This window comes from Anas platyrhynchos, chromosome 5, assembly GCF_047663525.1.
Source record: "Anas platyrhynchos isolate ZD024472 breed Pekin duck chromosome 5, IASCAAS_PekinDuck_T2T, whole genome shotgun sequence".
Lineage (NCBI taxonomy): Eukaryota > Metazoa > Chordata > Aves > Anseriformes > Anatidae > Anas > Anas platyrhynchos.
Window position 1 is genome coordinate 7,962,114 of NC_092591.1, and position 26,162 is coordinate 7,988,275.

The following is a 26,162-nucleotide window of genomic DNA, read 5'->3' on the forward strand; positions in this document are numbered from 1 at the left end:
AGTTTGCTTTGCATTCCCCCTTTGTAAAGATAAAAGCTGAGGGTGAGACTTCATAGTCCGTGGAAACGTCAGTTTGCGGCTCTGAGCGTGCGTGCCCCCAGCAGAGCAGCTTTCTGTCAGCTTGCAAAGCCAAATGCCAGCTCCAGCTGAGAAATGGACGCAGCAATTCTGCTGGCAGAGTTTGTAAGTTAAGTGTGTTGTTAATAGTATTGTTATCACTGCTGATTGTTTCAGTGCAGGCTTTTTATTAGTAACACAGAGACCTATTAAAGAGCGATGTAGCTCTTTTGACAGTCATGGTCTGATAGAGTGGAGTGTTTTCATGTCTTCAAAGAGCAAGAGGACTGGAAAAGCATCGTGGAGCTGTGAGGCAGCTGCTATGTGAGCCTGCTACCACCAGCACGCCCTGCTGCTCCTTCCCAATCCTGCCCCGTGTCTCTGCTGCTGTGCCCTCTCCTGCTGGAAGTCAGATGAGGGAGATGGCCCGTGGTAAAGCAAACCTTGAAACAAGAAAAATGGGAGAGTAGGAAAGAGAACTTCTGGAGGTAGATTTGCTGCTGAGGAAAAGGTGCATAGGACTTTGTCACGGTTCACATATTTTTGTGGGGTAAACCATTCTTACTAGTTGTACACCAAAACCAGCATAAGCACTGGGATAATTTGGTAGTCTCTGTTTTGCCTGATCTGTTTGTTTTGGTACCTCTAAGAATAGAAAGGAGATGTTGCTGACTATAACAGGCAAAATACAGGGTTGGGAGGCTTACCTCTGTATTCAGTGCGGAGGTCACCACTGACTATTTTTATCTCTAATTAGGATGTTGAGGTACTTAAGCTTTGGGGCATTTATGTGAGAGCTTCTGATTATTGTTTGTTGAAAGGATCTGTTAATGAAGTGAGGGTGAACTTGGTTTCTGTTGTGGATAGTGCTGGAAACCTAATTGAAAGGTTGCCTGGAAAAGTAAGCTCGGAAGACTTGTAGGCAATTCTACCAGAATATTAGCTGTTCTGTTCTTTCTCAACAAGATATGTATTAAATACAGCTAAGAGAGACTAGCTAAGAAAGTCTAATAAAAGTTCAGGCCGTAGTTTCTCATGGTTTGGATTTGCTATGGAAGTGTCTTATTCAGGTGTGTAGTGGAAATGCCCTGAATTGCTTTCCGGTGGTACTCCATGCCTTCGTATGTGTCTGTCCCAAAGCCATTGCAGTTTGCTCCAGAGAGCAGGTGTAAGATGAGAAAACACAGCGACAAGAACCTGAGGAAAACTGTAGACATGGCAGGAAACAAGATGACTTTGCTTCTTATTCTGCAGAGCAGACTAAAGTCCAATTACTAGCAAATTTCTTGTTTTTAGTCCTGTGCAATTTAGCTTTTTGGTCGCGCTGTTAAGCTGATAGATTCTAATATCCTGCTTGGAGTGGCCTGATTATTTTTTAAAAACTTCCTGCTTAAGTAAGAGACTATTTCTGTCCTTAGTAGTTTTAATTCCCTGCTCTGGAAGATTCGTTTGCATGAGCAGTTCCATTGACTCCCAGAGGACTCCGCATTCAGACTCCTCAGCATTGGCACAGACGCATAAACCAGCCTCTAGTTGATGTTAATTTACAACACAGACTTATTTTAGTCTCCAGCCTTTCAGGGTGTAAACATAGCAGTTCCAGACTTGTAGTTTTTGTAGCCAAAGTTTCGCTCTGTGTGTCTGATGTTAAACCAAAGTTATTATAAAGTGTGTGTTACGTCTGTAGTAGCCAACACAAGTCATTATTGAATGCTAACTATGGTTTTATGTTCTGTAGTGCCAGTGATTAGCTAGTAAAATTCAGTATTGAATATTCTTCAGACAAAAAATGTAACTAAGAATTTTTCATGTTTTACTTTGAGCGGTGTTTCATGATACTGATTTTTGTTTTCTGCCCAAAATAAGGGATGTGGCGTTTTTGTGCTTTATTTGGAGCTGAGTTTAGGGGGACTTACAGAGTTTTGTATGTACAGTGGTATCCTGAGGAGGAAATAAATGACACGGGGTTTGCATTCTGTCTTAAGTCCTTCAAGCGCTCTGCAGTATCCTTTTTAATGTAATTTGGCATGTTGTAAATTATACAGATAACAAGTTCAGTGGCTCATTAAGTTTTCTTTCAATGTTTTAATTCAGGTATTGTATTTGACATATTTTTTATTTCCTTCCCTAATAGGTGCAGGCAAAACACCGACCTTAGGAGGAGGATTCCATGCCAACCTGGGAAAGGAGTCACGAGCACAAACTCTACAGAATGGTATCCACAAGCTTTAATCTTATTGATGTGACTTTTTTTTTTTAATTAACATGATTGATTTGCTATTAATTTGTAGTTTTGAATGTGACCTCAAAACCTTGGCAGGCCACTTGCTAGTCACTAGACAAGTCTGCCAAGTTCTGATTTTTCCTTTGCTCTCATTTGGTTGTTATACCTGATTTATGAGGTCAGGTAGATGGCTGACAAAGGGTAATGGCACCTTACAGTACTGTTGGAGTTTAAAAGGGCTTTTTCAAGGTTGATGTGCCAATTGCACACTTTTGTTATCTGTTAACCTACTTCGGCTTTTTATTTCATCAGTTTTCAGCGTTCTTGGAGTGTTTTTAATGCATGTTTATTTTAAAGTATAATTGTTGAAATGCTTTTGTTTTTATACAGTATAAAAGCAAAGATAACACACACATTATGCACACTTCATAGTAATCACATGCTTAATATGTGACTGTTGAACAGAGAAGAGAAAAGTAGAAAGAAGATTTTAGTGTTTGGAGAATGTTTGAGGAAATGGTCTGGTTACATGCTATCCATTTTAATTGAGTTCTTCCTAAAGTACAGTCCTTAAAGAGAATGAATAAAAACAGCTTTTATTCCAGAAACCTAACGTTCTTCCAGTTTCAATTGCTGTTGCTCATATCAATGGACAGGAGTTGTCATTTTTCAGCTAATTAATACTCATGTCTCGTGACTCCTGGAGATGACAGCTGATGGACTGCCATATCAAAGGCTCAGAAGCTGACGTGTAATTAACGAAGAGCGTTAGATGGGTTTCACTGATATGATGCTTGTTTTGGGGGGGTATTTTAAATAAAGGTATTTTCCTCAGTTCAAATCTTAGATAAACAACTAAAACACAGAGAATCGTGGCTGGTATTGTATCTGCATTGATATTGAAAGGATAAGATTGATCTGTTACATCTGCATACGTATAGAAAGAGTAAAATTGATCTGTGCTATTGAAACATACCCAGATTGGTTTGTTCAGCAGTATTTGGCTAATTTATATACAGATTACTGGGCTGTTTGTACCAAACAGTGTCAGGCCCTGCTTATTTGACAGAGTAAAGCTTGCAGTTTGTGAGCAGGTCTCATAAGATAGTAACTTTGGATGTGACACTGAATTTTGAAAATGTCTGTATAAACTGTTCTAGTGGAATAAAACCACTAGAATACCATTTACAGCTGGTGAAGTTTGTCATTGGATGAAGTTACTTTAATCATAGCTGTAATTTTGCATAGGTATTTAAAAAAAAAAATCTGCTTGTTGTGAATAGGGACTGCTCAGTTACTTAAGTATAATTGTAGAAAAAATAAACTGAGGGGAGAAAGTGCAATCTTTTTCTTTTTTTTTTTTTTTTTGTTGTTCAAAACCACGTTTTGGTAACTGAAATTAAACACAGCCTAGGATTGTTCTGGAATATAGACGTGGCTTCTTTCCTGACTGTTTGCTGGGGAAGGTCTGAGCATCTTTCATCCCAACAGCTTTTGTGTGTACTGGACTTGTCAGGACTCCCTAATCATATACAATGATCTTTACTTGGCTGAAGTCTAACAGCATCATAGAAAAGAAATTACAGTTGTTTGAAACGAAATGGTCTCCCAAACAGTTTTGAAATAGGAAAATATTTTGTCTTTTTAGTTATACCTGTCTGAGGCTTTTTACAGTTTTTCTTCTTTTGTGGCGATCCTTTATATTTATTTAAAAAAAAAAAGGGGGGGGGGGGGCATTTGGTCTTTGATCTCCTCAGCCAACCTGTATTTGTCACGGTGCCAATCCGTCTCTGAGAAAGTTCGTTTCAATGAGCAAAGCAGTGTTCTTGCTCAGTCCCAGGCTTGACAACAGCGGCTGCTATTTCAGGTAGAGCAATTGGTGTCTGAAAGGCCCTTCTTTCTGCTGCTCTGTAATGAGCTAGTTGTCTGCTGCATTTAATCACGTTTTTAGCTTTGTGTAGTTCTCAATTGCAAATTGAGCTATGGCAGTGAACTTATAAAATCTCACCCTGCCATTGTGTTCATGATTGCTTTTTTTTGTAATTGTGTTAATATCCGTTGTATTTATTCTTTACAGCATAGCAAGGTAAATGAATTTACTGTATATTTTTGAAAGAAAAAATGTGAGGTTATTCACTGAATGAAACTGAAGTGCTCTGATAGCTGACTGCAAGAAAAATGGGCAGTTGTCCCTGGAGCACTGCTCTGTGCGTTTGGGAAGAAAACACGAAGCTAATTATTTGCTCATACTCCCATGTTTACATTTCCAGAGTTACCTGAGTTGCACATGGACTGCTGAAATGAGCTGCCATGGGGATTCTGGTGCAGTATGACTTGTAAACGTGCTTCCAGGAGGTCTGCTCCTTACTCAGGTCCAGGCTGTGTGCTGCCTTCAGCATACGATCGTGCTGTGTCCTTCTGTATGGTGCTCTGTGTAGGCTGCTGCCCAAGGGAAGAACCGGGCTCTGTGGAAAGCAGCGATGGGCAGGGGAGCCCAGCTTGCTCTGGAGGTTGTCCCTGGTGGATGAGAGCAGCTGGGAGCGCGTGTGTGTGGTCTGAGCGTGCTGGCAGGTCTCGCAGCGTGCCTGGTCTGCTTGCCAGCAACCTGCAAGCTTGACATGATCCGGGGAGAAGTCCAGCAACGGAGCAGGAACTTGTTTTTTAAAAACCAACAACCTCCCCCTGCTTGCACTTCCCTCCCCCATGTAGTTTGGGCCAAATTCTTCGTGCCTGTAATGTCTGTCTTTTCAGGGGAGGTGAAAGGGAGGTGATTTGGCCTCACTGTCTCTTATTTAATCCCTAGTAAAGCAGCTGGGGTTGGCTAACTCTGCGATGCTGCCATCTTTTGAGGGTTATAATTAAGGGATGTTTAGAATTAGATGGAAAACAGTTTTTCATTAGAATATCTAAAGTAGTAACGTGTGTTTCTTTTTCTTTTCCTCCATTCTGAACTGAAGAAATGCCAAAGTAAAGTCTCCCAACAACAACTGCTTGAAACTCTTCTGCAAAATCATTATTTTGTGCATTGGTATTTACATGTATGCTCTCAAGAAAGTCACGGGCAAGCCCTGAAGGTTTTACAGTTTCCAGGCTTGTGTAAGAATATCGGATACACGCCACTAGTCTCCCTTATCACACATGCCTTTGCTGTATGTTTCCTCGCTATTTATAACGTGGTGGTGCGTGGCAGTTCATATTCTCTGCCTTTCTTTACTGAACCAGCTGATGTTTGTGGGTGTTTGGTTAGGAATTGGCTGCAGTTATAAAAACTGGAGTCTTGTTTACACTCGTTTAAAATATGTATGCAAGAAAGACCTAATACTGTTGTGTTTGTTCATTACCAGTTTGATTTTCAATGTGCTGCACTGCGCTAATTGAGCATGCTAAGCTCCATGAGTTCTGCAACGTCGGGCCCACGGAATGGCTCATCTCTGCTCACGTAGAGCTCCTTCTTGTAAAAGCCTACACATCTGTGAGATGATACGAAGAGGTGTTTCAGCTTTGTTTTTAAAAGGTTTGACCAAATAACCACGCAGTCGTCTTTCTGTGAGAAAGAAGAGTAATGAAAGGAGAGTTAGCTCAGAGAGGGGACCCTGTGACAAGACTTTCCTTTGTTGTCTGAGCCTCTTCAAATTGCCACAGGATTGCCCAACTTCTGTGGGCACTTACAGGGCTGAAATGGAGAGTTCTGTCTCTTTAAATCTCATTTTACAGCTCTGTGCTACATTACATAATCTCTCTAAATAGCTGGTTTATTCTTGCTTCCTTGCAGGCAATCTGCTCTCACTATATCCATGTCAGATCCATAGTTACAAGGGAGTTGTTCTTGACTTGCAGCTCTGATACTTTCAATAGTCTTCAGTGGCTGAAAAGAAAAGGGAGAGGGGAAGGAAGGTCAATGGCGTGATTATAACTTGAAAGCTTCAGTTGCAGATATTCAAATTTGGTTAAAACTAAGTTTGAGGATTGCAGCTGCATCTAGCTTAATCCAATTTCTGAACTGTTGTGCTGTGTTTTTAATCATTACTTTAAATGAATGTGCTTTCCCTCAGTCCTCTTAAATGCCAAAACGTAGCTAACAGTATTTTAATTCTACATGGGAAGGCATTTCTGAAGATGTTTTCTAATGCACTTTTGACTGTTTAAACTATTTACTTAATTCTTTAACATTTATTGTCATCCCTAATTTCATAGCTGGTTTATTGCAAGTGATTATAAAAGGCCCTACTTCCTACCAGAACTGTCCAGTGTGAATTACACCAGGATAATATATTATGCGCATGAAGAACAGATGTATCCAAAGAAGAGAACTGGAGAACACATCTTTATCTAACAAAACCTGAAACAGCAAGGGGGCAGAAGTGAGTAGAATCATACAATAATTTAAGGATCTCTGGAGGTCTGCAGTCAAAGTGGTGGCTTTGAAGCTGCATTAGGCTGCTCAGGGCATAGTGCAGCTGAGCTTTGAGTATCCCCAAGGATAGATATGGTGCAGTCTCCCTGGACAACCTGTTCTAATGCTTGACCACCCTCACTGAGAAGATTTTTTTTCCCTTATATTTAATGTGATTCTTGCTGCTTGTCCTTTTGCTGTGCATATCTGACTCTTTATAACCCCTCACTGAGTAGCTGAAGACACCGGTAAGACCTCCCCCTTAGCTTTTCTTCTGAAGACCAAACAAATTCAGCTCTTGGCCTCACATCATGTGCTCCAGTCTCCCAGTCATCTTAACGGCTCTTTGCTGGACTTGCTCCAATATGTCAATGCCTTTCTTGTGCAAAGAAGTCCTGAACCAGACAAAGGACTCAAAATACAGTCTCACAAGCATGGAACAGGGGATAATAACTACTTATCTTGACCTGCTGGCTGTGCTTTTAATAATGCAGTTCTAATATAGAGTTAGCCTTCATCACTGCAATCGGGTGCTGCTCAGTCACGTTCATCATTCCATAAGGACTCCAGATCCTTTTTCTGCAAAGCTATTCCCTAGTCAAACAATCCCCAGCCTGTATTGTTGCTGTTGGTTCTTTGTTGGCAAAAAGAAGTAATTGCATTTGCCTTGTTGAGCTGTGTGAGGTTTGTCAGCTTGTATTTTGCGGTATTTTAAGGTCTCTCTTAAGGATCTTAAGGCTGAGGGGAGCCTGACTCACCTGTGGTTTCCTACTTCCTCCTCTGGAGGAAAAGTCTGAAACACTTGTAATTCTTCCAGTCACAGAGAGCCTCAATTCCTACAACCTTTTAAATATTATTTTAAAGATACTACTTTTTGCCAGCTCCATTAGCATCCTCAGGTATATCCCTTCTAATCCTGTTGGCTTGTGAATGTGGAGTTTGCTAAGTGATCCCTTGCTCAGTCCTTGTCTGCCATGTATAGTACTTAGTTTCCTCCAAACTCTGGTGAAGAGATCTGTGAGACCTGAAAATGATATTGCTGCTGAAGACCAGTGGGAGTCATGAGCTGCTCTGAAGCTAAGTTGACCCCAAGAACACGTCAGTACAGAATGGCACTGTGCAGGATCACTGTCATTATCGGCCTGTCACTTGTTCTGCAGCAAAGCTTCGTGCATTCGTTTAGGACTAGAGGGAATGGCCTCAGGTTGTGCCAGGGGAGGTTCAGGTTGGAAATAAGGAGATTTCTGCTCAGCAAGAGCAGTCAGGCATTGAGACGGGTTGCCCAGGGAGGTGGTGGAGTCACCGTCCCTGGGGGAGTGTTCAAGGAAAGGTTGGACATGGTGCTTGGGGACATGGGTTAGTGGGTGACACTGGTGGTAGGGGGTAGGGTGATGGTTGGACCAAAGGATCTTGGAGGTCTCTTCCAACCTTAATGATTCCGTGATTCAGGCTGTTCCTTTGCGTAAAATGAACACCTCTTTTTCTCCTTTCCCCTTCCCTGTCTGTCCTTCCCATAGAGCCTGTAACCATCCATTTTATGATTCCAGGCATGCTACCTGTCCAACTGTGATTCCCAGCAAGTTTGTAGTTTTGCAGTTGTGCATGGTCTTTAAATCCTTTCTGGTTGTTTTCTTTGCTGGGTGTGATCTTTTCTTTGGCTCTTCCTTGTCTATCAGCTACAAATGTATCTGGCCTTGATTTCAGTAATGAAACTTTGAGTCTAATCTCTCTGCCTTACACTTAGTTGTCCTTCTTGCTTTCATTTCTGTTGTGGTACAAGCTAGTCTCAATCCTTCCACCTTTGATTAGTACCCCCATTGCATTTTCTTTTGTTTCCTCTTCAACTAATCATTGCTTAAAGTTGTCCTTGTCTGGGTTTGTCATGTATTTTTTATTTGCTAAGGCTTTGAAAGACTTACTCTTCTAGCCAGACCATTGCTTTGGTCTTACCCTCTTTGACTGATCTATTGACTTGTCCCTTTATTAGTCCTTTGTCATTAAGAACTTATTTAACTCATTTTCTTCATCTTTCCATTTAGCATGTCAGCTTTTGCCACGTCTCCTTGGGGAGGATGTATGATTCCTTTTTCATTTGGGATAATCTTTTCTACTTACTAAGTGCAGCTCTTTAGTCTGGAAAACATCTTCATTACTTCATACCTCTTCCATCAAGTTCGTGGTAGGTTGGGATCCAGCTGCCAAATCTTGGATGTCTGCGTGAGTTCCTTGTCCTGAACTCCACTGAGGGTCTCTATGCAGAGGTGGACAGATTCAGGGTGTGATTAAGGAGTGACCTGAAAGGAAGTCATACATGACTCAGTTTTTGAAGTGCCTCTTTGCTCACCGAAAGGAAGTCTGGATTGACCAAGCTCAGATGCTCATCTCTGAGGATAAGGGTGATGAATCCTACGCTTTGGTGTCTGTGTTTGGGGATCATCTTGACAGAGACATAACATGGTCAAAACTGAACTACTGAATCACATCCTACTGTCCTTTTTTTTTGCATGTTAACAAGCTCAAGCTTCCCCCTTTGAGGTCACTCACAGCTTTCCCTCTTTCTGTCTTGTAGATTCATCCTTTCTGCTAACATGGATGGGTCTTAGACATAACACTCACATATTTGTTACTTGCACAAGTGTCTCTTGACCTTTGCTCTCGCTCTTTGGTCAGAACATGCTACAGAGTTGGGAAAGCAGAAAAGTTTTGAGTTGGGATGTTAAATCTTTGGTACCATCATAACTTTATGGAAGAATTTTAAAAGGAATGTGTTTTTTCCCAACCTCTTTGTCCTTCCATATTTGTGATAACTGTTACTTATCCCATAACTTTTCAATGGGGAATTTTTCTGTTATGGGGCTGCTGTGCTTGTGTTCCAGTGTGTTGCCCCTCTGTGCTTCTAAGTTTTGCTTGAATCTCAGTAGGTACTGGCTTTCCTGGTCTTCTGCCTTGATGCAGGCTCTGGTAAGTCCCAAAAGTACAGCCCACAGCTCAGATGCTCGAGGCTCTGCTGGCTGACCTTCAGGGTATCTCAGCAGCTTACACGCCTTTCTCAGAGCTTCAGCTTTCTGGGTTTGCAGGGAACTTGTTCAGCAAAGATTTGAAGAAACACTAATTGAGAAATATTATTTAAAAAAAGGGAGGGGGGGGGGAGAAAAAACAAACAAAACAGGCAGAAAAACACTTTGTAGCCAGTGATAAGTTATTCCAAAAAATATAAAAATATTATTTGTCCTGCTGACTTTGTCCTCACAGGGTTTCCAGGGAAGAGGGGCTGTGATTCTTCAAGTTAACGGTAGAGGATCTGCTGGAAGGACAGTAATGGTTGGATTTTGCCATCAGCAAACATCAGTAAAACTTTCAGCACAGCATCCTGGCCAGTTGGAATACATGCATCAGGCTTTGTCTTCCCTACTCTGTTCATGTGTTCGCGTATCCAGAAAAAGGAAATATTAGAAGAGACTTCCAAAATAGTTTGGAGGTGTTGGTTTCATCTGTAGGTAGACTCAGGACAATTTTTGTTGTTACTTTCTCTTAATTTTCAAGATTGTTCTTAAAATTGGGAAGAAAAAAATAGTCTTAAAGGAGTTAAGAGATGCTTTCTGTTGTATTAACTGAGACCAAAAAACCCCTTGGTGTTCAGCCTCTTTGAGTTGGCCTGACTCTGACTGGCGTTAAAGGCGTCTTTCATGACTCTTGTGCTCTGTCTCCTCTCCTGTCTCTGCTCTGTCTCTGAGTTTATTAGTTGGCTGTGGGCAAGAAAACTGTTGTGCCAGGGAAGCACAGATCTCTGCTTCTTTCTGTCAAACAAAAGAAGAAATGCACGCTTGTGAAATTTCTTACTTGGTATTATGGTTTTGGTGTCTTGTATCTTAAGAATTTTCCCCGTTAACTTTGACAATGTCTATGTGACACAGAGTAGGACAATACCTAGCACGTTTGTGGGATTCATTGACAGAGATTTATCTCCCTACAGCCTTGTGTAGATAATTGGAACCTGTCGTTTCTCCTGAGAGCAATCCTTTAAGTAAAGACAGTTTATCTAGCGGGCTAATGTTTTTTGAAGCATTCACTTTTTATAGTACCATTCATAAGGAGGTGAACTTGGATATTAATAGGTCTAGCTTCCTACTTGCACACTGTGACAGAGAATAGGTAACTGCCTCTCTCCCCTTTCTCCCCACCCCTCTAGTAATGTCTATGAATTTCCATGCTGCCTCTCTTAACCAGCTTCTGAATTAAACCATTTGAGCTGTGGAAGGTTGTTAGACAAGTTTAAAATGCACTTTGAGTAACGTAGCTTTGATTTCAGTTCTGTGTAGCTGCCACTTTTTTTTTTTTATCATGAAAATGTACATCACTTACAGGGCATAGGACTGTTTTTAAATGCTTAAACGTGATTTTTGAAGTGTTTGTGTCATTTCTAGGCACTATGGCTATACCATAAAAGAGTTCTCCCTCTCTGGGTTATATTGTTTCTTCTTAATGCTGCTCCTTGATAGCACCTAGTTCCTTACTTCACGTGCTGAAGCAGTGCAGGGAATCGTTATCTCAGCCCGAGGATCTGCAAGCGTGACTTGCTGATGGAGCTGTTGCAGCTTTCTTGGAAGACGGCTGTTCCTAAGTAATGGCCCCAGCCTTGACCTTCCGGACCCCTGTGCTACGGGATTAACAAACACCAGAGTAAACTCAGGGTCTGTGTACATTGCTTTTAAAAGGAAGATTTACTTGTTTAAGTTCTTGCAGACATGCTTGTGCTCGTTGTCACCTGTGCTGTGCAGCTGGAGGCGAATAAACTGTGATCCTGAACTGCTTTCTTCACATCGTGGTGAATGGTGTCAGTGTAAGCACGTAGTGGCTGCAGTGTTGGAACCGGTGGGTGTCATTCAATGTGGGATCGGGATCCTGGAGGTGACAGCTCTGGTCTGCCTGCCACAGGTCATGCAGGCACGCTGTGTGCATCCCTCTCATAGGGATGCAATAACACCTCCGGGCACATCTGGCACAGTGTCTGTCATGCATCCTGCAGTGGCTGAGGGAGCTGTATCAGAGCAGTGCGTGTGGTGGTGCTTCCTCACTCGTCTAGTCTCATTTTCATCTCGTTCCTTATGCAGAAGCTGATCTGTAGCTTTGATCGTCCTCGTTGCCCTCCTGGTGTATGAAACATGTTCCGTGTGAGGGTCCCACATCCAACGCAGTGGCAGACTAACCAACATCCAACACCCACTCAGAAAGACAAAGCAGCAACAGAAACCCCTCAGGAGTTTAAAAAACAAACAAACTTTCCCAACCAGGACAACTCTGTGCATGCATGCAAGTTATTTTTAACCTGAATGATCTCTGTCATTTGCTGTGCTCCTGTGGGTTGTGTCAGCCTGGGAGCTGACGTGCTGTGGTGCACGGGTGGCAATGAGGTATTGTGTAAAGGGTTGGGAACTTCTTTAAGTGGTATTGCTATCCGAAGCCTTCGTTTTGTACAGCTACAGCTCTGGAGGCTGGCTCCGTGGTACATGCCTAGCAGTAAAGCCGGTTTGTTCCCTGCCTTTCGGTGAAAATATCTGGGTTACACAAGAAAAACAAACAAAAAAACAACAACAAAAGCAACCCACCAGCCAAAACAAAAAATAAATAAACCAACTCTTTTTTTCCTGCTTCACTTCGTTTCACTCCTCTGCATGCTGCCATAGAGTAGATGAGGGAAGGGATGCTGTAGAGATGAGCCTCTTAAACCAGCTTTGCAGCAGGAGAGGCTGAACGCAGGACCACATTGTTCTCCTTTATATTTTTACATGTATTTATAACTCACCGTCCTGTTACGTTCAATCCTGCGCAGTCAGAGCGAAGGAAGGTGTTTTCTGTTCTTTTGGCTTGACTTAATACGAGTGGGAAGCTTTTAGAAATGTTCTGTTCATTGACTGCTGCTGGCAGATGGATGCTCTCTGCTTGAAGTGCCTCAGGCCTTTATATCTTCCGCTTCCCCCCCTCCATCCTCCCAGCACACACCCTGGAGTGTGCAGGCTGTGCTAATTTAGTCGCAACTTAAAAAGGAATGATGAAGAAGAAATGCTCCACTCTAATAGAATTCTTGTCGCTCGCTACGTCTTCAGGGAGTACTTTTTCATTTCAGGATCCCTAAGGATTTTTTCAGCAACATGTATTAGCTGTTCTGAGATACTCCACTGGAACAGCAGTAAAATTCTTAATGCGTTAGGACCAAAATGCTAATTCTGTTTATATATTTAATCAATTAGAATATATAGCATACATGACATTCAGTTTGATTTTTCAAGTGATTTTAATAACTTAGGCTTGACTGTTTCTAATTCTGAGGTGGCCTTTCATCTGTATGAACTATAAACCAAGCCATTAAATAAACAGTTCATTAACCTGTTATACTCTAACATTTGAATGAATTCCAGAATTTTACTAAATTGGCTGTTGCTGTGTCAAGAGCTTTCCCCTATTTACCAGCAGAAATCAGCTGGTGTTTAGCTCTTTCTTTAGCAGAATCATAAAATGATACTATTTACTGATAAAAAGTGCACGTATTTCTAATTGAAAAGAATCCAAATTACACAGAACCAGAACTAAAATGTTTTTCTATGCTGATTACTGTACCTTAACTGTGCAGTTTTTATAAGGCACTGAAGAAGGTCGCCAGGTGGTGCTGTTACACACTGATACAAGCACTTGTTAATAGAGCTCAAATTCTAAAAGAAAATGCCGTTGTCGTAATTATTCAACTGTAATTTCATGGGAGGAGTGGCGAGAAAGAGTTGTGTTTTTTTTTTCTTTAATCATGTCTTTAAAGTAGAGCTCTTCCGGAGAATTTTGGTTTTGCTCTTCTGGCTGCTCGGTGTGAATTTCCCACATGTTGTTCCTGCTGTAAAAATGGAGCGTGGGGTAATGCAAGAGGTTGCGTGCTGGGTGTGTGGGACCGTAGCTGGGCTGTAGCCTTGGTGATTTCTACTTGGGTGATGAGCTTATGAAGTTCCTCATTAGATAATGAGGGAGGATAACATGCAAGTACTGCATGTTTTATCAAAGGTTGAAGAATGAAGAGTGATGTCTCTTCATAAGCTGAAAATAACCTGTTTCTTGAATAGCATTTAATTTAACCTTACAGTTTTTGAAAGACAAGAACTCCAGCCTGCTATGGGAGGAGGCTCCTTACAAAAAAAAAAAAAATAAGGCTAGGTGACTTTTTTTAAATAATGTTCAATACATGTCATGTTCCCCTTCTTTTTTTCTAGGAAAAAAATAACTTCATGCATAAAAAAGTCATTTTTTCTAAAGCTGTATAGTAATTATAGTAATTAGTGTTGTAAAGAAAGTTTCTTTTTTCCAAAGGTTTTGTGGCAGTGGCTATTCACGGATGAACTGTGAAATGGGGGAAAAAAAGTTGCAAACTGTTCCTTCAGTGAAGATTTGTAGGGTCTTTTTGTATTCAAGTAATTGAATAATTTTGGACAATATGGATAATTAAATACTAGCCCATGTAGACTAAGCCTAAATACTGTTGAATATGTAGGTAAAAAGAAGGAAGGTTAAGTAATTGTGGGAGGGAGAAGGTTGTCAAAGGATAGCTCTCCTGAAGGCTATCACTTGTGATTTCTGACATTGAGGATGTAACGCTTCAAAAAATGAATTGTATTCCTTCACATACTATATTTTTTTTCTTTGATTAGTTTCTAATAGAAATTACAAACGATTTTTATAAAGCAGAGAAAAAGTACAGCAAGATCTCCTTGAACCCAAGCTGCAGTGTAGGTAGGACGTTAGGTTCAGCATGCTTCAACCTGTTTTTGAGCTGTGCTCTTTAGATCTCCTCTGGATGTCAGCAGGAGCTGTGTTTGCTTGCCATTGTTCTTTAGGATCCCAAATATGTATCTAGAAATCTGGCTTTAATCACCTAGATTTAAAGCTTTTATACTGTTAAGACAAAGCTGTCCCAAACAAACACAGCATAAATTAAGTGAAAAGGTAATTGATTGCTTAGCTGTTCTAAAGTCAGCTCAGATTACTCCTGCTTCAACTGAAAGAGGCTTCTCTTAAGTTTGAGCAATAGAAAAATCAAACAGACGTGGATCTTTCTTCAAAGAAAGGCCATTAGCGCTGAATGCAGCTAAGCAAGTGGCTAATTACCTTCAACTGTGTGTCTCCCTATGAAATACTATGCTAATGAACCTGTAATTTTTTTTTAACAAAATCAATTAGAGTTTGGATTTTTAGGGTAAGGCAGTATATTTTTTCCTTCATTTACTCCGAAACTACACAGTTGATTATTAGTACTTCTGGGCATTATATTATGAGATGTGTAATGTTGAGGAAGCAGGTTAGGATCTTAGTTCCGGATTTCAGGGGTATACAGAGATGGGTTCTGGTACAGGGATTAGACACAGGTTCTCGAGTACGGTTGTCACTCATTAAAGTACATGAATATTTACATCTGTACCTTATGTGCACTATTTGATGACTTCCATAAATCCCTATTCAGGGACAAGATTCCATGCCATTTTTATGGTGGGAATCACGAGCTTATTATTGCTCTAAAAGGAGCTGTAGCACTTCACTTTGTAGCCTGTTTTGGATGAATTTCTGAGAATGGGTAGCTCTCCAGAAACCAAGCAGTAGGTCTGGTCTGAGGTGGTACCGAGCTACTTTGGTCATACAGGACGTGCTAAAGCTGAAGGTGCTAACACCTCTTCCCTGTCCTTGCAGAGCTGATGTATAAAAACACAGCCATCTTTGATGCTCTGGCCTTTTGGGAAGCATCACGTTGCCTTGTCTAAAAGGGAGACAAAAACACTGCAGAGTCTCGTGGGGCATAGCATGGGTGCTAACCATTGGAAGCTGTCTTGTTAGTTCAGGGTGTTACAGAGCCCCCATGCAGAAGGGCATTTCTGGTTCCTTTGGACACGTGCATGCATGTGCAAGCGTAGATTTAAGGAAATCCTTTTACGTGGGAAAAGATGCTTTCTAAATCAGGTTAAGAGATTAATTTGTCTGCTCATAGAATATGTATACTGCACGTTATGAGGCAGTGCAGACAGCTGTAAACTTCTGCTTCCAGACTCTGGGTAGCGTCTTAGATAAATCGGAGGAGCTGCGTGTTGTGGAACTGCTCTCGAGGCTTGCTGCTGTACTTCTTGCATGTGTCTCACTTCCCTTCCTTGCTCAGACTGATGTCTTTAGGAAACTGCCCACTTTTTCTTTTTTTCTGAGTTAGTGGCTTAGCATAAGACGTGAGGAGTGCTGGGAGCTGGTGTGAGAGGTGTGTGTTGGGGGGGGGGGGATAAAAGGGGGCTGGGGGTTTCCCCTTTCAACTGCCCTGGGTAAATTCAAAATTCATCCTCTAATACTAACCTGAATTCTTATTTAAAAAAAAAAAAAAATCTAATTGCTGACAGATTAGGAAAATGTTCTTGCCAAATACAAATGATTAACAGTACAGATCAAGCTGCTCCAGTTGCACCTAGTCTTCAGGCTGAGGTTTTTATACGATACCTCTCCTGTTTCTTCCCCTAGGTCTGCTGTGAAGTGAAATGGAGGAAGCTGGCTTTGTGTGAGAAATCAGGAAATCGGTAGTAGCCCTTAGTTTATCATTCACCCCTCTCTAACTAGCAGCCTCCATTTTAAATGTGAGATGAATTGTCAGCATTTGCTAATCCAAATTCACCCGCATTTCCAAAGGTGAGCACAGCTGTCATCAGCAAATCAGCATCTGTAAATGAAGAAGATTTCGGAGGGGTTGCCTTGTTATTCTGCGCCCCATGCAGCCTGCCAAATCCAAGCAGGTGCTGTGTTTGCTTACTTCCGTGGCCGGGAAAGCTCCGTGAGCTCAGGGAAATAGCTAGAAATAAAATTATTCAATGTCAACTGAAATCTTCTAAGTGATTTCATAAGCAATACTAATGTGGGTGAATAGCTTTGCAAGTGCAATCTCTTTCCATCTCAGAAAATGTATTTCTGTACCTAAAGGCTTCTCTCTTTTGGGGGGTGGGAGGTGATGAAGTAGTCTGATATTTTTTAGCTGCATGCAATCTCTGTTTTAAAGTTTAAATACTGGGAAAATAATTTGCCAGCTTTCCTAATAATACGGTAGGAAAATATGGATCTTGAGACTATTCAAAATCATCCCAAAATAGATTTAGAGACTATAGTTCCTACCATGCACTAGAGAAAAATACTGCTGCTGGTGCAAGCTGAATCAGTCCTTGAGCGTGTCAAGGAAGAATACCACTTTTCAAGTGATTTTTGGAACAAATCCAGGGTGCTTGTGAGGTGACGTTTGTTGTCTGAGTGGTCTGTGTTGTTCCAGCTGGCCCTATACTGGAAGTTAACTCTTGCTTGCTGCCAGCTTCTTTCTTGAGAGCAAGCGGGTATCTGTGGCTTTGGTCAAAATAAAGTTGTTCGGCATCCTGTGGTCATAAACGTACTTCTGTCTCCATTCTCAGTCCACAGTGAACCTACCGTACATTGATGGAAGATAGGGTGCAAAATACCCTTAAGGAGACTATTTCTGGTTGTGCAGAACTGGGAATGGAAATAATGTTCTTTCTGAAGGGTTGCAGGGCTGCTTGCGTGTTCTTTTTGTCATTGGTTAGACACTTTTCCTACTGTATGTGTGGGTAGTTCTCTTTCTTAAGAAGGTTGTGGTTTGTTTGTTTGTTTTTTAATGAAGGTCTTTGACTTAGAGAGCTAAAACTCTGAGGTTGCTTGGGATTTCTGTGAAACGTTGACTTGTCGTGCTAGGAAAGTCAAGTTGTGAGCTTACAGCGACACTAAATACTACCCTAAGAAAACTTCAGAGTACGAGGGAGTCTAAGTGGTGACATGGAAACAAAAGTCAAGTTCTTCAGAGAGTACCCATGGAACATTTTGTCTCACAGCAGAAGAGAGGACCTGCCTCCGTGGTGTGGTGCGGAGAGCCGCCTGCATTCTCCTCCAGGTGCAGTCACTCACTGTCAAGCTATGAGGGATCTTAGTCAGATACCCGTTCCTGATTTAGTCCGTGGGAAGGAAGACATAAAAGGGAGACAGCGTAATAGCAGCCACTTAGAACAAAATGCTGCGCTGAAGTTTTGGAGTGTTCCTATTTCCAAAGGATAATAGGCACAGAGACAAGAAACTGAGCCCGTGATGGATTTGGAGCCCTCAGAAATGTGTGGCTGTGCCAAGGTCAGCTCCCCCTCCACATGAGCATGGCTTTCAGGAGGAAGTTGAGTGCTGAAGCTTATGATAATTAAAGCTGGTTTAAACAAAGTGGGGCCTATACCTCTTGTTGTGTGATAAAGTAGCAGGATGGCGTTTGATCATACGGAAATGCTAACTTCTGCGTGTCCTGGAGCTACTATACCCTGGAGCCAGTATACTATATTATACTGGCCGTATAATCACGGCCAGGCCCGTGATTATACAGACATCAGGTCATCATGAACAGAGCTAGGCTAAATTTCATCTGCCTGTCTGCTTTTCTTACTGCTCTAGAGTGGAATACAGAAGGTAGGAAGGAGAAAGAGCCAGTTTGTGATTGTTCTGCAGAGGGAAGCAGGGTCGTTGGGGTTGGTCAGTACAGCGGTGCAACCTCTGAGGCCTTCAGAGAGGAGGCCGCTCATAGCGTTAACAGATCCGAGGCAGGCAGTTGATTGAAGAGTTGGGTTTTTTCTTGTGGGTCTTAAGAGGTTAGTAAGTAAAACTTACTCTGTGGACTCTACCAAAGCAATACGTTGTGGTTTTTTTTGGGTTCAAGATAATGCTGATGTTAAGTGATTCCTTAGGGCAGCTTCCTTGAGCGTAGCTCCACAAAGTCAAAGAGGACAAAAGTAAAAATTAATTTTGGTGTTTACAGCACCTGCCAAATTGAAACTCTGAGGCAGGTAGTGTTTTATAGCCAGCTTATTAAGAAAAAAAGAAATCGAAACACTGTCACTAATGAGAAAAATGTTAAAAAGTTAAAACCTGTCTGATTCAGGCTTGGATGTTATTGAGACAGATCATTCTCATGACTGGTATAAGAGCAATTTTTGAGATAGGTTACAATCAATATTCCTCCTTGTGTTAAACATCAGTGCCTACCCTGTAGGAGCAGTGGCGGTGTCAGGGGAGGAGAATCCATATCTCCTTTAATGAGGTCCGTTAGGTTGCTGCATAGCAATCATCACGTAAATCCACTGATTTCTGTTTAAGTCTTTAGTCAGTATGTTCTCTGGTAGCTGTTCTTCACCGTGCCATATTACCTAGGGGGAAATGAATTAATAATGCATCTAGTCCTGGATATGTATGTTTAATGGGTAATCTCACATCCTGTCTTGGAGTCAGACTGCACAGAAAGCTGTGTTGCAGTTGATCTTTGAGGTTTAGCATGTGAAAAGGAGAATGTAATTGTCCTTACCTGAAATTGTCTTTAACTACTAAGTACTTTAACTACTAAGGACGGGCACCCAGAGGGTGAGTGGGTTATATAGAAGAGCCAAGGAAGTTGGTATCTAAAGATTTGATTGTGGAAGAAATTCCACACAGTTTGAGTGGTGTTGTGTTTTTATTGTTGTTGGTTGGTTTGCTCAAAGTGTCATTAATATAATATTTAATTTAGAATGGAGTGGTGACTGTGGAAAAGGTTTCTGAAGATGTGGGAAGATGAGTAGGTGGATCTTTGCTCTACAGGCTGGGTTGTTCTGTCAGATTGCCCTTGGGTCTGTGTTGATGTGCTACCAAACTGCAAACGGGCTGAAATGCTGCTGTACTGAGCCAGCAGAGATGGCAATTTTGGGAACGTGGGGGGAGGATGTTTCCTCCTCTTCTGTACACTCAGAGCACACAATGTTTCTGTCATAGAAAGTTGCCCCTTTCTCTTAAGCTTTACAATTTTGCAAAAGCATGAGAACTTCAACCTAGGAATCAGCACGGCCTATTTTTCTTCCACGGGATCGCTCTATGCTGTGTGGTTTTTCTTGTGTCTTGCTCTTCCTGGATTCATTTGTTCCAAGCAGCGGGGCTTTCCACCAGTTCCCTTGGGAAACTGTTATGAGGTCCGATGAGTTGTGTGGTAAGTTCTTGTTAATATGGTGCTTACATTTTCCTTTAAGTTCATGTCATTAGGTCTTAGTCATGAGCTCATGTACATTTCTATTTATGGTTTAAACTTCCATTATCTTCCCGAAATCTACTGATCTTCTGCTCCTCTCTTAACAAATCATGTTCAGTGATGTGATGAAGGCTGGACGTTCGATCCCTGGGTCTTTCACAGTCGTTGTTGTCCCACCACCACCACGTTCTCCCTCTTTAATTTGAGGGTGATTGGGGTTCCTGAGGAAAGCAAAGCCTGGGGATAATTCGCTCCACCTGGAAAAGTTGTTAATGGTATATTGTATGTGCCGCGTAGGTTCTTATAAATGGAAGAGATTACATACATAAAGAGGGATACTGCTCAAATATGCCAAATATTTTCCGAGAGGGACATGTTGGCTCTGTAGGAATACATAGATGGCATTGTAGTTCTAACCCTTTACTGGAACAGTCTGTACATCTGACTTACATAAATGTTATTGTTTAAAGAAACGTAGGACTGTGTCTGAAATATGTGCCTTCTCTCGTTGGCCATAAATCTCCTCTCAACTCCAAGCCAAAGCAGATAGCACAAGAGAGCGGTTTGATAAATAGCATCACCCATCTATTTCATTGTTTAGCTGAGATTTGTGGCAACCTTCACTTATTTTTAGTTTCAAAAGGAAGGAAATGCAGAAGTTGAGGTTGAAGCTCTGTCCCTAACTTCTTCCATCGTGTATGGGCTGTGCGCAGATAAAATTATCGGGCAGTCATAGCTCTGATCTAAATAGGCCTTTTGTAGCAGTAAAGGAGAGCAGCCCCCTCACATTCATGCTCCTCGTTATCAGTAGCTGATGGACTCAGCTGCCAGGGACAAACTGAGGGCAGAATTGCATTCTTTAGCTGCAGCCCGAATAAAGATTGATGCTCTTTTACCTAACCGCTGGGCTTCTTATCCCTTTTAGATAAAGGAATGAAATATTTGACTGCTCTTGTCAGCCTCACATAAAAATACCTTAAATAAGTATTAACCTAATACAATCTTTCTTGTTTTTGTTATGGCTCTGTGCCTTTTCCAGCTTGATTTCACTTCTTCTCTTTCTGCTTCCATTTTTAGATTGTGTTTTATCTCCTATCCCTTTGATATTGTTAATAACTGCCTCTTTTTCTTCACACCCCCTCCAACTACTTCACTCTGCGTCCTTTTTCCCTTGATGCTTTTTCTACTTATTTCCCTTTTTGAGGTGGCTTAAGGAATTTGCCAATTAGTTGATATTTATGAAGTTTTTCCTTTTGCAATTACTGTGTCATACGTGTTTGCCAGCTGGGTATGGTCTGGATGGGGAGAGAGGGCCTTTTGTTACATTTGCATGTAGATCCGGAGAAAACAAATTCATTTTAAAAAAGAAGAAAGAAAAAAGGCAACCCCAAGCCAGATGCTGGAAGTAGCATGAGGCTTGCGGGCCTTTTCCAGTCCTGAAGCAGCAGCAGCAACCTTAAGGCCAAGCACAGGTTGCGAGCAAAGCGGTGTTAGTCTCTGTCAGTAAGGTTTTTCTCTGCCTGCACAGTTGGACGATGGGGAGTGGAAATAATTTACCACTGCCGGTTGTATTTTGACAGAACAACTGGCATGCAGAAGAGCGGAGCTGAACTCTAGGGGAGCAAAATTGTTCTGCATGTGTCTGAGGACAAGGAAATTCTCAGGCATGTAATAAAAGATAAGTATTAAAAGGTGGGTGAGGAGGGTAGGGAAGGCTTACAGAGATGCACAGGAGCCTTTTGGCAGGAAAAGGGAAGGGCTGGGTTGGCTTTTATAGCAGGGAAGGTGGATTAAACTTTTTTTTTTTTTTTTAAAACATTCTTAGTATGTATGGCTCTAGCTAATAGTCACTGCAGTGCAGCGGAGAGGTAATTGCTCAGCTGCAGTCACGCGATTGCTTCTGCTCCTCTCCATCTCCTTGCCCTCACCCAACTGCAGTTCTGGCCAGGGGATACCTCCAGCTCCTGCCTCCTTGCCCCAGTGGATCAGTGCTGATCTGGGGTTCCTGCCTGCTTCCACAGTGTCCGCAGGACTCTGAAAAACAGCTCCTGTCAGTTTTCAGTTCTCACTCTTTGCCTTGCAAAAGCCCTGATCCGCAGGGAAGGCACTAGAACTTGCTGTCAGCGAGCAGATAACATTGCGCTGATTTATACGCCCTGCGCATCTATAAAGTTTTCCACTGCAGCAGTGAATCCTGTTGTGTTCAGCCCTCACTTTTGTTTTGTTTTAAAGGTTCTGACAACTCACACCGATAGGCAACAGATTCTGCTTGCATATGATGCTGCATTCTTGAATTTTCCTCCTTGTGTAGATTGGACAAAGTTGTTTGTTAGTTAGATGCTTTTTGCTTTGTAGGTGGGAAACAAGTTCTGACCTCTCTAATAATACTCAAATTACTGTTTTTTAAAAGTTTAAAAAAAAAAAATCCAAACTGTCAGGTTATGTCACGAGCATTTTTTTTTCTTGCAGTAATATAAAAATTTTGGATGGTTGAGCGTAGTGCTTGGATCAGCAGTAATGCTGTGTGACAGCAGAAATATTTCATTTCTTGTTGTGACAAGAGTAACAATTGGTAATTGGTAAGTGTGGAGGGAAAAAAAGCTTTACGTGCATATAGGTATAGAAAAATCAGAAAAATGTCACTTAAGATGTAATTAAAAAAAATCACTGTCCAAATAAAACAGAGGAAGCTTAAAGTATAGCCTAACTAATGGTGCTGTCAGAGGGATGCCTTGCATGCTCAATAGCTACCATGACCTAAAAGCTCCTGATATCCTAAATTTTTTTTTTCTAATTCTCGTGATGTCAGATAAGCAAGGGCTATTTTATATTAATCATGCGTTTGCTCTAGGTTCTTGCCAGTGGTGTGGCCTTCCAGCTGTTTCAACTTTAAAACAGTAAAAAAAAAAAAAAAAATCAGTTGATAAAACTTGAGGAAATAAAAAGGGTCATACAAAACCCAACCACCTGAAGCATTTCAGTGCACTAACAACTAAATGAACGCGTTAGCGCGTATTTAAGCTGCAATACATCAGACTTGTGCAAGCAGGTTGGATCAGAAGAGCAGCAAGGGCTGGGAGCAGTAGCAGAGAAGCGGGAGGAAGCGTAGGGATCGTGTGTATGCTTCTCTCTGACCCATTTAGGCTGTGCTCTCACATTCGCTTTAAGTCGATCCACGTGTGTGCTGCTGCTGACAGCACTTCTCCTCGCCCCAGCCACCTTCCGCCAGCTCGGGGCTTGGGAGGCCGCTTGTTGAGTTATGGGGGAGCTGCTCCAAATGAAAACTTAACTTTCTGTTCTTCTTCGGGCTGATTTTCAGCAGGGCAGGTTCCCTCCTCTCTGTCGTAAATGCAGGGCTGGAGGTGGGAGCGCTGCCTGCAGCAACGGCTTGGGCTTCAGCTCGGCTCAGTCATGATGCTGTGCCTTCAGATGTGAGTGAATCAGCCACGTGTTGCTTTTCTGGGTGTGTGTTTTTTTTTTTAATGTCAGCATCAAGCATGGTTTTCCTACTTGTGATAGCAGAAGTAAAGTTCTGTAAGGATTTTATTAGCAAAAAGTTCTTTAGCTGGATTTAAAAAGCAAGTAAATAATAATTAAGGATAAGAAGCAAGCAAGCTACTGTCTAAGGATGATGGGGAGGGAGAGCAATAGGTTAGGTACAGCCCACAAATAAACCCTAGGGCTTCAGCAGCCTGTTGTTGAACCCAGAGTAGCGTTTAGATGGATAAAATGGGAACAAGGCTGCAGCAGCAGAAGTACCACCTGCGAGGGGAGCAGGGATCCAGGAACTCAACGCAGCAAATTGGAGGAACTGCTCCCAGTGCCAAGGTTTTCAGAATTGCAAGGGAAATGAATTCAAATGGCCAGTTGCTGTGTATGAAAGGAGCCTGTCCATGTGGGAGTGATATCTTATAATCAGGGAATGGAAAAAGGGGTTGGGGGGGAGTTATTTCGCAGGCCTGTGTTGGCATTAATGGAACACAAGGATCAAAATTGAGGGAATGAATACTTAAAGAAGTACAGATAAGTGCTGGGAAGAGATATTAACAGCAGATTTTCTAGGTGGAAGAAAAGTAGCTTAGTATCAAATATTTAAGAAGTAGTTGGGGCAGTGACGACTATTTGAATTTTTAAGCCATTAATCGTGATGGCGCCTGCTGTAGCTCTCTGTAGCTGAACGAACCACCCTCTGACATGTGACAGAAGGGCTTCTTCACCAGGAGGGACGGGGAGCTGCAGGTGGTGGTTGGGATGCTCCTGTGGGAGGCAGAACGGCTGGGTTGGGTGGATGTCAGCAGGCAGGGAACCGAGTGCTGCAGGTCGGGACCGACGTAGCGTGGTTCTGGCCATAAGAAAGTAAAGTAGAGGCATCAACCCTTGGCTAAACAGGTCTGGCTTAAATCTTTTTTTTTAATTTCACAAGGATTGTTTCACAAGTTTGTTTTTTTTTTCAGTGCATCCCCCCAGTCATGCAGACACAGCTGTGGGAATGTCCAGGGACAAGGCTGGGATCCCCTCCATCGCGTGGGGACCCCAGTGGCAGCCGGCTCCTCCAGGAGCTGCCTCTGGAGTGCTCAGCCCCAGGCCCCACACCTCTCCCGGGGGACCTGGGGCTTGTTCTGGGAAAACAGACACAGGTTTAGGGACCACGGGCACCTCAGCAGCAGTAGGATCGGGGTTTGGGGCTAGGCTGAAGGTGGGCCGAGCATGGGGGTGAGGCCAGCGTCTCCCATCACTCTCCTTGCAGGCAATGAGGTGTTGCTGGGAATGCCTCTTAGCCATCCTTAATAAAATTAAAGCTGTTGTGCTAGGTCAGCGCTGCTATAATGCCCTGCTGTGCTGCTGCTTTTAGTGCTCGTTGGCCGTTTTCCTTGCAGGCTCGCGGAGATAAAGCTGCTTCTCACTTGCCTGTGGTGCCAGTTGCTGGAAAGGCTCAGTGCGATCGCTGCAGTCAGCGCTGCGGTTTCCTCCCTTCCTCCCGCCATTGTTTGGCCTTTAAATGTTTTTCTTGTCTTTGATCATGGGACCCTACTCTTGATTAGGCTTCTGGGACCGGCCTTCATAAATGTAGCCGTGCTGGTGTTCCTGGACTTTCCCTGTTGTGGCTTTGTTTGTTTGTTTTACTCGTTTGTAATACAAACAGCACAGAAGCCTGGCATGGAGCAAAGAGCAGGAAATTCATTCAGGCTTTGAGCTGGGACTTACTGAAATTGAAAGATATGACAAAGCATGCAGGGATGCCCACACATAAAAACTGCTCTTTTTCCTTTTCCAGGGAGTTCTTCTGGTGAGCTTTTTCCAAGCAAGAAAATAAAAGGAGCGAAAACCAAATGCAGAATGAAATCTGCACGTAAAATTCAGTCAATAAAGTAATTCAAATTCGGAAAATGAATACCCAAGTAAAAGTCACCCAAATCATTTCCTTTAATAGAATCCAGTGTTTGTTACCATAACAATCCCTTTTTGCAGAAAAGGATTAGTGCTGTTAACACGACTCCATCGCCCAATTCAGGTACCATTAAGTTTCCAGAGCCCCTCGAGCAAATAGCAGACGGGGAGGAAATCTTTATGCTTTGATTTTGATGATGCAGTTTAGTATTGTAATAACAATTCATTTAGGCTCTGGCTGTGTACTGCCTGTTATTTCCCTGGAAACTTATGAAACTTATAAAAAGCGCTACTTTGAAATAGCAGCAGTACAGCCTTCGTTGATCGGAGGGAAGAGCTGTGGATGAGCAGGCAGAATCCAGAGGAGAGTAATAAATAGCTGCAGCTACTTGACATAACTGACTTTTAAGGGATCCAAAAAAAGGTATGATCCCTCTTGAAGAGTGGAAAAGAATAAGATGTTTCTGTAGTAACAAGATCATAAAAGACAGAAAATTGCTTGTAAAGAATGGGTCTGATTTTTTTTCCCCATTTTTCTATTTTGCTTCTATAAAAATTGGAGCTGCAGTTTTGCTATCAGCTGCCACTTGTGTAAGCATTTAATACTACCAAGTTTTTTCTTCAGATCTGTGTTTATGGCAGTGATTACTAACCTCTGCATTTTGTTTTGTAATAACAAGTTTCCTCGGTCCAAAGTGTGTAAATTTTCTGACCTAAAAGGACAGAGGAATTCAGCTGTTCTATCTGAACTTCTCGGTTTGAGGCTTACGTGCGTGTCTAAAGCACTGAGATTGGCATCAGCTGAGAAGAGATGAGAGTTTGTTTCTTTCAGCGTGCTGGGAGTTGGATGAGTAGGAATACTTTTTTTAGTAGACTTGGAACTAAAACCAGAAAAGGGCCTTTTGTTTGTAGATGCAGATTCAGGAGCGTGATAAACTTTACTAGTTGGTAGCCTGGGAACTTGATTTTGTGTGCTGCTTACAGAAATGCAAGCTTTCTCTCTCTTCCTTTTTTTC

The 26,162-nt window shown here is 42.1% G+C and overlaps 1 protein-coding gene across 4 annotated transcripts in view; it reads left to right on the forward strand.

Moving 5' to 3' along the window:
- The window catches only part of BRF1 (BRF1 general transcription factor IIIB subunit), a 174,091-nt gene that overhangs the window by 16,555 nt on the left and 131,374 nt on the right, over window positions 1-26,162 (forward strand). For 3 of the 4 annotated variants that reach the window (XM_021274541.4, XM_072038213.1, XM_038179446.2), the window contains one exon: window positions 2,192-2,272. Coding sequence is in view for 1 of the 4 variants with exons in the window: in XM_038179446.2 (XP_038035374.1) it covers window positions 2,192-2,272 (81 nt within the window). In the remaining 3 variants the exon portion in view is untranslated. Of the gene's footprint in view, window positions 1-34; window positions 184-2,191; window positions 2,273-26,162 lie in introns of those variants that run through there. The other variant, XM_027459575.3, reaches the window with a different exon arrangement.